The sequence below is a fragment of the Euprymna scolopes genome, chromosome 18 (assembly GCF_053919585.1).
Source record: "Euprymna scolopes isolate OS-2025 chromosome 18, ASM5391958v1, whole genome shotgun sequence".
In the NCBI taxonomy this organism is placed as follows: Eukaryota; Metazoa; Mollusca; class Cephalopoda; order Sepiida; family Sepiolidae; genus Euprymna; species Euprymna scolopes.
The window spans coordinates 113989791-114002385 of record NC_136499.1 but is presented as its reverse complement, the minus strand read 5'-3'; the positions used below and the strand labels follow the sequence as shown (position 1 = coordinate 114002385).

Here is a 12595-nt window from a genome sequence, read left to right as displayed (position 1 = left end):
ATTTACTTCTAGCCCGCTCAGAGCTAATACCACACGAGGTATTACTGGTTTGTTTTTGTTGAATTTGAAAAGTATTTTTCTTGATCTTTTGAATTTCTGTCTTCAATTCATCTTGTCTGTCTCCCATTCTCTATCGGTCCTAGATATGACCTTAAACTATATCCAGTGGTGAGGCTCCAGCTTGCGGGCTTTGGGGAGTGTGGAGCCACCCTTTAATTGCCATTGCTCCCAGGTCCACTCTGACCCGGAGTGGTAGTACCTGTTAGGGTCCCAACTATGGGTTAAATAGAAACCGACTTGAAAATAACAAATATATTCTATTAAAAAACATTTTTCTTCAGAATCTTTGGATTCGGCATTAAATAAACCTGAAAAGGGTTGATATGCCGTAAAACAAAACCAACCAACCAACCAACCAACCAACCAACCCATTCTCTATCAGACCTACTGAATATCTATAATAGTTTATTCAGATGTTTCCTAAGGATTAGCCCTATAAAACTACAATGTTTATAAGATAATACTAAGTAACAAGTAGATCAACATTTTAGTATGATTTTTTTATTTATAGAAATAATGTTGACTACATATGTGCATACATGTTTCAGTTACCAATGCCATGGAGTTGCCAATTGATTTTGAGCCGAATGTAAATATCATATAAAACCCGAACAACATACTGATAAATTGCATCTACAAGAATTTTTGTGCAAAAAGTTCCCCCAAATTCTCAGAAAAGAAGCTAGAATTTTTGAGAGATATCAATCATACCAGTTATTATAGGTACCACAGAGCTTATGAAGAAGAACCTGAAGTCCTACCTAACTAATATTCCTGGTGAACCAGGTGCAAAAGAGATCCAGACAATTGCTTTTAAGGGAACAATGAGGATACTAAAAAGAGCTCTCGGTTGGTTTCAATAAAAAGTGGGGCAATGTTGGCAGCTGGTTTGGCTGCCCCATACCCAGCATTACAATCTTCAAAGGAAGAAAATTAAAAAAAAAAAGTTTCCCCAAATTCTCAGTATTATCAAAAATCACAATAATGAATTTATTGCCATTCCCAACAACTTATGTGAAGCAACATTCTACCAACTTCTCATCCTTAAAAACAAGTACCGAAATCAATTAAATGTCGAAGACGACTTAAGATGTGCCATATTGACAATGGAGCCCAGAATAGAAATTGCTAGTTAAAAAAAAAAAAAAAAAAAAAAAAAAAAAAAACTGCAATAATAGCCGTCTTGTTAAGGTCAGTTAATAAAAATACATTATATGATGGTGGAAATTTGTGTGTGCGCATAATTTTGATTTGATTTGCAATTAATATTTGGATCCGCTTTGGAATTTTTTCTGAATAAATTTGAATGAATTTATGGAATAAATATTTACTTCACGAATAAATAATTTATGATTGAATAAGTGCAATATGTGGCAGTTTTTTGTAAAAAAAACAAACAAAAAAAACATGAATATATATGTAGCGTACAATGTTGGTGAGTTTGTGGAAGGTCTGTAAGCGTGTTGAGGAGAGAGATATTCATCACCGATCTTGTAGATATATGTCTTCATACGATTCCGGATAAAAAGGAATGACAGCATTTAAAGGAGACACATCAAAAGAGAGAACGTTTAAGCCAAGATAGATTATATTGAGTTGGAAGCCATGTTTAGTTTCAGAAGAGTTTCCGATGGGTAGTTATTCTATACAAGTCCAGGAGATGACGAAATCTCGGTAGACAGCTGTTCTGTACAGGTTCCGGACTTTATAATTTTGTAGCCAAAGAGCAGAAGATGCTTCCCATGTTGACACGAAGGAAACATATGCGAAGTTGCTAAAAAAAGGTTTAATTTTGATGGAGCAATTCTGGTTTCGGATTGGTTGATAGCAGAACGTGAATTAATTTGATTCGTCAGTTCCTAGCAGCATCGTTTATAAATAGAATCTCCCGACTGTAAGGGACCAAATCCCCCATTCTGACTCAAAAATATTGCAATAAAAATAAACATAAGTAAATCTATATGTATTCTTGGTACTTCGACATACATTGTCTATAAATGTGTACGAACTGGGAAGTTACTGGATAGTTCATTGTGAATGTGTGTGTGCGTGTGTGTACAGAGTGTTACGACAGGTTCGGTTATATTGTTGTAGATGTCTGTGCCTTACCTTGAGAAAAGATGCACCTTCATTTTATCTTAAAACGAAGGTATTGCTTGCTGAGGAGAAAAGAATGTACGTCTGATTACATCTGTGGTTCGAGCGTAAGAGATCAAGATAGATAGAGAATGGAAGTGGGCAATAGAAATGTTAGACAAATCGAAAACAACAAGAACAAATAACCGTTATTGATGAATGCTTGTTTGCAACATATCTATTTGCATATCAAGTCTGAAAAGCATATGCCTATATACGTTTTGAACAATACCCATGGCTCATCTATAGGAGAGCACCTTATAAATAATCGTATTTGCGCTTTGAATTTTAGTGCGGACTTTTTTTTCCATCCTTAGTAAGTTGCACTCTCTTTACCATCTCAAAATTCTATAAACTATATATATTAAGACTCTGAGACCTTCTCTTTGCAAACCAAAAAGAGAATCTCTTAGGGCTTAATCTAGTTTCTATTTAATAATTAATCCCCCCCCTTTTTTATACATATATCCCTCCCCCTACTTTTTCATCTCTGATTCATTGTCCCCCCCCCTTTTCTTTTTAAAACGTAATTAAGCTCGATTTTAGCTCTGTTGAGCGAGCTTCGAAACCGGTCAGCTGACACATTCATTTTTATTTTTTAATTTCACAACCTAAAATAATGTTTTCAAACAAGTTTAAATTTAGTCTTTACATAGCCATAATAAAATTTTGTACCCCGCAAAAAATATTTAAATACATATATATATATATATATTTCTGATTGCTTGTTCAAAAATTGGTTGCCCCATACAGTAGAACTCTGGGGATACGGCATTAAAAATTAGTAACAAAGTACAGTACAGTATATAATACATATGTATATAATAAAATAACATTATAAATAACACCGTAAGGTGGGGCAAATGCTGTAACCAGAGATCGGAAAAACATTGTATTCCACATTGTTACCTGAGAAAGGATGTATCCTAGAGCCTGGGGTTCTACTGTATTTCCCACCTGACTACAACCTGGATGTGTTCAAGTCCAACATAAACAAATTCCTGATGAACTGCCCCCTTGAGTAAGACACTTTATCAAATCTCCAATACTAACGTACTGTACACGCAATAACCTGAGTGGCTTCCGGGCCTTGATAAGTGGTGACTATCTTGTAAAAAAACAAAAAAAGATGGTTTGAACACTGAAAAACTTTTATTTTACGAAAAAAGGTAGGCCTTTTTATATGATGCCCTAATGTAAGAATTAGCACGACTTAGTATGAATTGACAATCGACCACTGTTTATAGGTTGATACGTTTACACCATTTTATTTATTTGCTGCTTCCACTTACTGCCTTCTTACTCTGTGGCTACTTCCTTACTCCTACTATCACCTCTCCCATTTCATCAAAGCTTTTGTATCGTATGAATACTAATAAGGAGACCTGACATTACCTGGGATTGAATGAATATCGACAAATGTTCAACACCGTATTTTTATTGTCATTGAAATCGGTCAAATCGCCCATTGTTCAATCAAATCAGTTGATTGCCTGCTCTGGCTGGGGACCCATAGTGGTGCACTGGGAGGAAGCTTCGCATGCCTTCCCGTAGTGACTTTGTTCACAATACATTGTAATCTAGATTGCACTGTAGTGAATTTACTTTTGATTTCATTAAATTATTTTTATTTAATGACTTGAATTAAAGTTAAGAATACAAACGTCAAGTATTATGGTTGAACTTTGTCCTAAACAGAAACATTCTGTTTGAATGCGCCCCTGTCGTATCAAAGAACCTTCTGTTGATTTTATACGCTTGTACGATAAAACTGCCCAAATGCACTTGTGATGTTAGGCTTTATATATTTTTGTTCAAAACTGGACTTTCTTTTTAATCAGATTTTTTTGATTATCGATTTTCGATACAAAACGTATCTAAGAACACTCCCAGACACATAAAGTACATTTGGGTGAAATTTCAAGAAAAAAATCTGCCCATTTTGGAATTCATAGGAAACGAACTTGCTCACACACACACATACAAAGTGCCTTTTATATATAAGTAGAAATACTAGCTGTAACCCGATCACATTGTCAAGAAGCCAATGTGATCATGTACTTTTTATTTATTTTTTGTACGGTTTTGAACTTAAGCCACACAAATATATTCTTCAGTAGAAAGTGAATTATTTCGATTTCTGATATTTATTTTTAGGTGATTATTTAAAAATGTTTCATAATAGCAGTAGACATAAAGTTTGATTTAAAATGCTGTTTGGGCGTGACTTTGAAAATTGAACAAGATAATTTTATATTTTAAAATGTTTCATACTATTAGGTTGACAAAAAAGTTCTTGCATAATTTTTAATTTTGATTTCAAATAAGTTTCCTTATAATACCTTTACTTTATATATCATTTTTAAAGAACGTTTTTCGCTCTACCTTATCGTTTTAATTACAATCGTGTCTTACAATTACATCTTTTCACAACGTTGTATGCAGGATGAAAAAAAACAAAAAAAAAATTTGCATAATTTTCTTATCTAAATTCAATCTAAGCTGAAAAGCTCTTGAAACAGCTCGTGATATCAATGAAGCGTTTGGCCCAGAAACCACTACTGAACATAGAGCACAATGGTGGTTTAAGAAATTTCGTGGCGGCGACGACGACAAGGGTCTTGAAGAGGATGAGCACAGTGGTTAGTCATCGGATGTTGACAACGATCAGTTAAGAGCCTTAGTCAAAGTCAATCCGTGCACAACTGTTCGAGAACTTGCTTCTGAATTAGATGTAACGTATACGATGATTTCCAACCACTTGAGAGAGATGAAAAGACAAAAAAAAAAACTTGATTAATAGGTGCCTCATGAATCGAACGACAACCAAAAGAAATGCCATTAAGAAGTCTCATCTTCCCTTCTTTTCCGCAACAAGAACGACCCGTTTCTCAACCAGGTTGTGACTTGCAATGAAAAGTGGGTTCGTTATGACTACCGACGATGCTCAGCTCGGTGGTTAGACATTGACAGAGCTTCACGACACTTCCCGAAGTCAGAGTTGTACTAAAAGAAGGCCACTCTGACTGTTTGGCTGCAACTGATCTCATCCATTACGGTTTTTTAAATGCAGACGAAACCCTAACCCAACGGAGAATTACTGTCAACAAGTGGATGAAATGCACCAAAAACTTCGACAACAACACCCAGCATTAGTTAACAAAAAGGCCCAATTCTCCACAATCCCTGACTACACGTTACTAAACCGACCCTGCAGAAATTGAACAATTGAGCGACGAAACTCTGCCTCATCCATCATACTCTCCAGCCCTCTCATCTACCAACTACCACTTTTTTCAAGAGCTTGTCAAGCTGATAGCAGTCTTCTGAGCTGGACTAAGTATAATATTTTTAGATAAATTGTAATGAAGAACGTTATATTCCCCAATAACATGGTAGAACAATAACAAATGAAAATTGGCTAGTTCAGATTCAAAGTTTGATTGATCAGCTTAAATGCTATTTGTGCGTGACCATGAAAATCTGTTAAGATAACTTTATATGATAAATATAGTTTCTTTTTTTTCTTTTTCTTTTATTTGATTTTTTGTATTAGCCCTTGATTCTCGAACGCCCAGGACGCCTACATCTCAGATTAAATGTAATGGCGATCCCCATACACCGACAGGAACGCCGAAGACGCCAAAAACTCCAAATACACTCAAAGCACGGAAGAATCTCAACGGATGTACTGTGAAAGATGATCATAGTAAGTTTTAGTCTTTCTTGGGATTTTTTGGATGAGAAATGTTTTTGTTTTGTTTCAATCTCTCATTTTGGAGAGAAGGTAAAGCCTCTGAGAATGGACCTCCTAGAACTGAACAGAGCCATATTTCATCCAGACTGCAACAGTTGCTGTCGGACTGATTTTTATCACGTAGTCCTAATTCTAATCCTCAACTTCTAATGGAATTTTCCACTTTCTGCTTAATTTAACCTTATGTGAAAGATGCCGTTTTTAGCATTATTTTTTAAAATCTGTTCTTGAGATTTTTCAGATGAGAAATATTTTGTATTCTTTGGATTAATCGAACGATTGTTCTCATCTTGAGTATTATCTGCATAACGTTTCGGTCAATGTAACCTCCAACCTTCTTCAGGTGTATAAGTAGCTATGTTTGGCAAAGGAGAGAAAAAAAGGGTTAACTCTACACTTCCAAAGTTTTCCCCCTTTTCTCCTTTGCCAAAGATGGCAACTTTTACACCTGAAGAAGATTGAAGGTTATATCGACCGAAACGTTGTGCAAATAACACTCCTGATGAGAACAGTAGTCTGATTAATCCAAATAATAATAACCAAACCTCATCTCCAAAATTCAGAACAGGGAATTTCTTTTTCTTTTTTTTTCTTTTTTTGCCATGTGTTTCCAATTATATCCAATATTAGATAATGGCATTTCCCGTCAGTTGATTAGCAATAAACTAACACCTTAGAGAAAAGGTAAAGCCTAAGAGGATGTACCTCCTAGAACTGAACAGAGCCATATCTCATCCCGACAGCAACAAAGTCACTGTCAGACTGATTTTTATCATGTAGTTCTAATTCTAATCCTCAACTTCTAATGGAATTTACTACTTTTTGCTTAATCTAACCTTATGTCAAAAATGCTGTTTTTAACATTAATTTTTAAACTGTCCATGAGGAAGATGTGACAGTAGTACTTAATACTATATCATCTTCTCATCGTTCACTCTCCCGTGGTTGGTAGGGGATAAACAATGACAGAACTTTGAAACAACTTCTCAAAGAGGAACTTCAAATGTCATATTCTGATATGTAGCTCTTAATGTAATCTTTAATTTCTAATGGAATTTTTCACTTTTCTGCTTAATCTAACCTCATGTGGAAAATACTGTTTTTTTTTTTTTTTACACATCCCCCTCCAATTTTGCAGCACAAAAAGCAAAACTGGACTAAATAAACAAATACAGTAGAAACCTGGGATACGGTGGCCCTAGAATACATTTTTTTTTCAGGTTACAATGAAGAATACAATGTTCTTCCGGCCCTTGGCCATGATATTTGCCCCACTTTGCGGTGTTATTTATAATATACATGTATATTATATACTGTATAGTATTTTGTTACTAATTTTTAATGCCGTATCCCGGGGTTCTACTGTTAACAACTTGTGTTCAATTAATCGTAAACAAAGAATTGTTTATTGCAGTTACAGTGTTTCCGTATAAAATAATGTGAGAGGGTTCAATCCTAAAAAAAACAATTTGTTTTATTCTTGTCTTTTTACATTTTTATTTACCTTCCATGACCCATGTCGATGAGACTGTTGCTTGTATCATGACTTTGTTTATCTTTCAGAGTTGAATGCAGAAGAAAAATTACGTGAAAGGCACAGCCGTCCTGAAACTACAACACCTTACAGACTTCGTAAAAGAAACATTCAACCTGGCAAGTATTATTACGCTGGTCAATGCACTTTTTCTTGTGTTAACTAATTTTGGGATGTTGATTTAAAAAAAAAAAAAAAATGCCATTTTTTTTCTGTACAAATTTTTCTATAAAATCTGTCTTGTTTTATGGCATATCAACCCTTTTTGGTTTAATCTTGAATCCAGTCATTTTGGTAAAAGTTTTTATGCTTAAAGTATATTTATGTATTTATTTGCTTCCCGACCAAAGCAAAATGTGACACAAGGTCGTTTTTAATGTGGGGTTAAACCAGCTCCCCTAAAACAGGGGTAAAAAGGGGGAACTCTGGCAGTATCCAAAAAAAAAATAGTAATTGTCTCAGTATGAAGGGTTTCCCCTACATTGGCCAGGAACAACAGGGTATTTATTTGCTTCCCCACTGAGCAAATTAGGCACAAGGCCATTTTTTAATGTGGAGAGTGAAGGGGAAATGGGGACCAGCTCCCTGGGGAGTAGGGGAGCTGGATAGTAACAATTGGTATAAAGGGTTGCCCCTACATTGACCAATAACTTATATGTGGAGTTGCCCCCATATATGGTCTTTGCTTGCAGTATCTGCCAGAACAGATACTACACTTTGATCCCGGCTGGAAGGCCAAGAACAACAGAGTATTTATTTGCTCCCCCACCGAGCAAATTAGGCACAAAGCCGATTTTTAATGTGATGGGGAAATGGGGACCAACTCCCCGGGGAGTAGGGGAGCTGGATAGTGACAATTGGTATGAAGGGTTGCCCCTACATTGACCAAGGTCTTATATGTGGGGTCGCCCCCACATATGGTCTTTGCTTGCAGTATCTGCCAGAACAGATACTACACTTTGATCCTGGCCTGAAGACCAAGAAGTATTTATTTGCTTGTTACCACGGCGCCTCCGCGTAGAAGTTGTTGTTGTTCTCCTCTGGTCGAGTGGTCAGCGTTGATCATCTTTGGCGTTGATTCGTCGACAATCGTCCACCGGTCTGCCTTCGCCGTCCGCAACGTGGGCTCCAGACAGCTCGAGTTCCTCCAGTGAAGTGACCATACACTGCCCCACCCCACGCTGTGTTTCTTTAAGTGTTAAGGCAGCGACGTTTCACCCCTGCAAGGAAAAGGTTAAACACACGGAAGACCGGAGACGCTGGCACAAAAGTAAAATAAAACAGAACACTGTTTTATATATGTAAATAATAGAAGAAATCTTTATCCTGTTTTTCAATGTTCAATAACTGCACAGTCAAACGAAGGGAGTGAGTGTGTAATTGGTAATATGGCGACTTGGCTGGGTTCCGATCTCAAGGCAGCTTATCTTTGGGAAATGATCGGCAACGATTAGGATGGTAAATTCGTTTCTCAATCTAACCGACCGGGAGGCTGGCTGACCAGTTCGAAAGTGCGCGCAGATCCAAAAAACAGGGTGTTTAAATAAGAAAACCCTGCCTGGCAATTCCTTTCAGATGTCATTTTCTTACCAAATTACATTACTCAGGGCTCTTATCGTATAGATCTGCTTAGGTAACCAAAACTCTCGGTACGGAGGGGAATTCCCTCTTAATGGTTATTTACGTCATAACCCTAGGGGCGGTCCCCTCACCTCCAACTACCATGGAGTCGATCCTCTTACTATCACCGGTGACGTATGCTAGGGGCTGGTCCGGGTTCTCCAACCACCTTGGAATTAATCCTGTCACTATTCCCAGTGACGTCACCCTGGCGTTTCTCTACTTCTCCACCTTAGATCCTCGGATCGTGTGGGCGAACAGGCGGGGTCTATATTAATACTAATTAATATTTCTTTATTTGATTTCCGCAAGGAAATACAGTTTCCCCAAACAACATTATTCAGTGACCGACATGTGGCCATTACCTGTCAACACGCGTCGGCTTATTCTAACTTCTGGCCGACGAATCTTTTTCCAAAATATCTTTCTCAAAACAACATTGTCGCAATGGCTCCTCTCCGGGCCATTAATTATATCAACACGGGAACATATGTCCCAGGAAAAATGAACAAGTCCTTTTTCAAAACAGTCATTATCTATAACTTTGCTAACTCAGCATCTGTCTCGTCAAATTCTATTTCCTCTGCCATTCATTTCAACTTCTTATCAATACGGGAACCTATGTCCCAGGAAAAACGAAAGTCTTTTCAAACAGTCATTATCTATGACTTTGGCTAATTCAGCATTTGTCTCGTCAAAATCCATTTCCTCGGCCATTCATCTCAATTTCTTATCTTATTTTATTTACCCAGGATCGGCAATGGCTACCGCCATCCAATTCTGTTCTGTACCTAGTAACCCAGCCAAGTACTTACTGTCTGTTAACTCTTCCAGACCAGGGTCCTACCCTAATATTGTCACATCTTCCCCACCGAGCAAATTAGGCACAAGGCCATTTTTTAATGTGGAGAGAGAGAGGGAGGGGGGAGGGAAAAGGGGACCAGATCCCGATGGGTGGGAAATGGGAGCTGAATAGTGACAATTGGTATGAAGGGTTGCCCCTACATTGACCAAGGTCTTATATGTGGGGTCGCCCCCACATATGGTCTTTGCTTGCAGTATCTGCCGGAACAGATACTACACTTTGATCCTGCCTTGAAGGCCAAGAAGTATTTATTTGCTTCCCCACCGAGCAAATTAGGCACAAGGCCATTTTTTAATGTGGAGAGAAAGAGTGAGGGGGGAGGGAAAAGGGGACCAGATCCCGATGGGTGGGAAATGGGAGCTGGATAGTGACAATTGGTATGAAGGGTTGCCCCTACATTGACCAAGGTCTTAAACGTGGGGTCGCCCCCACATATGGTCTTTGCTTGCAGTATCTACACTTTGATCCTGGCCCGAAGGCCAAGAACAACAGAAAAAAGACAAAAGGAAAAAAGACATACACTTTTAGGTCAAGAAGCCAATATGTTCAAACAGCCTGATCTCATAACAGCAGTGATATATGAGTAATGTTCTATGTTGGAAAACAGTGCTTTACCAACATTTTCAAGGCATATGTTTTTTTTTTAGGACAGAGAGCATTCCAAATGCTATCCTTAGCCACCAAAAATCTAAAATTTTTGTTCTCTCACTGAAGAGGGTATTTTCCAGTGACCCCCCACCCCCAATCATTTCCGATCACCCTTTAAGTTTTTTGCCATCTTTAGTTTATTAATAGAATTAGCTTTGAAAATTCAGCAGAATCTTGTCGTAAGTACTTAATTTAATCTTGAAATTCTAAAATTATTTATCACTAGCAGGGAGTCCTGATGTTGCCCAGGATCGAATGATTATCAATGAATGTTTTACGCTCCCATATTTTTATTGCCATGTAAATCGGTGAACTCGACCATTTTTCAATCAAATCGATTGATTGCCTGCTTTAGTTCAGGATCCGTCACAGTGCACCAGGAGGGAGCTTCACATGCTTCCTTGCAGTGACTTAGTCTACAATACATAGTAGTTTACATTGCACTGTAGAGAATCTACTGTTGATTTTATAAAGTTATTTTTTATATATGACTTAAAGTTTAAAATACAAAAGTCAAGTATCATGCTTCATTCATTTTGAATACTCCTGTCATATCAAAGAACCTACCGTTGATTTTATATGTCGAGCCTTTCAGCTTGTGTGGTGATAAAACTTCTCAAATGCACTTGTCATTCTAGGCTGTGTAAGGTGTTAACTTTAGTCAAAATTGCCTGTTCCTTCTTTCATTGGATTATTTCGATTATCGGTACTTATTGAAGACATTCTGATACAAAACCAATCTAAGAACACTGCCAGGCACATAAAGTACCTTTGTGTGAAATTTAAAAAAAAAAGTTGATCTAGCTATTTTTGAGTCCATATGTAATGGACATGTGCACACACCCATGCACATGCATCAAATTCCTTTTATATAATAGAGATATTGATAAAATTGAAGAAAAATTGAAATTTGTTTACTTTTAAAAAAAAAAAACAAACTTATTACAAATGAATTTTTTTTTTTTTTTTTTTTTGTTCAGATTATGTTGCTGAAAGTTCTAGCGACAGTTTTGATTCTTCCGATGAGGACAGTGATGCTGCTTCTGTTGTGAGTGATACGGAGTCAGCAAACACACAAACTCCAAGTAAACAGAATGACAAAACGCCATCGAAAAAGACGCCATCTTCAAAATCGAGTGCCAAAGTTTTAACTCCAAGTCATTCAAAGCGAATTACACGCGAGGAAATGGTAATCATGTCTTTTTTTTTTCTTTTTGTTTTTCATTTTTTTCTTTTTTTCATATTCCTTTTTCTTTCCCTTTTTCCTCCATTTGCTTTTTCTTTCCGTTTTTTTTTTTTTCACATTGCCATTTTTCCTTTTCACCCTTTTTCTTCCTTTTTCTGTTGTTTTCCTTTTCACCTTTTTTCTTCCTTTTTCTGTTGTTTTCCTTTCCGTTTTTTTTTCAATTCTTAACATTCTAAGTCCAGATCATCACCGACGTAAAGAATTATCTAAAAATGCTTCAAAAATATTTTTTTCTTGTCCGCAATTCTTCCTAATTTTACATTACGAAAATGAAGAAAAATATAATGTACACACCTGTGACGGAAAGAAAATATATTCCGAAAATAACGTAAATTGATCCAATAACTTTATTTTTATAAAGAAAATCAAATTTTATAAGTAATCGATGAGCAACTGTCTTGCGATGCTATTTTGAAAACAATCGTAGGAAGGAAAGGAGATAACTCAACAATAATTCAAACTTGCAAGATTTATGTAATGCCTACAAATTGCCATTAATCGCTTAAAAAATTATTTTATTTATAAAAATTACTTGATTAATTTACATGATTTTTGGAATGCAATGTTTTCTTTCTGTCACGAGTGCATACATTGTACAGATTTCTTTTTTAGGAATTTTGAAGAAGCACCTGTTTTCCTTTTTTGTTTTATTCCCGAATCAAATTTTTGTTTGTTTACTATGAGATTGTGTGTTAACAAATTTAGCATTCTTCTTGGTCTTTTGGCTAA

The 12595-nt window shown here is 36.6% G+C and overlaps 1 protein-coding gene across 1 annotated transcript in view; it reads left to right on the top strand.

Moving 5' to 3' along the window:
- Window positions 1–12595, top strand: part of LOC145297779 (origin recognition complex subunit 2-like) — a 78279-nt gene that overhangs the window by 23689 nt on the left and 41995 nt on the right. Inside the window, exons 4-6 of the mRNA XM_080144034.1 lie at window positions 5753–5905; window positions 7517–7606; window positions 11601–11809. Coding sequence (XP_080000160.1) covers window positions 5753–5905; window positions 7517–7606; window positions 11601–11809 — 452 coding nt within the window. The remainder of the gene's footprint in view (window positions 1–5752; window positions 5906–7516; window positions 7607–11600; window positions 11810–12595) is intronic.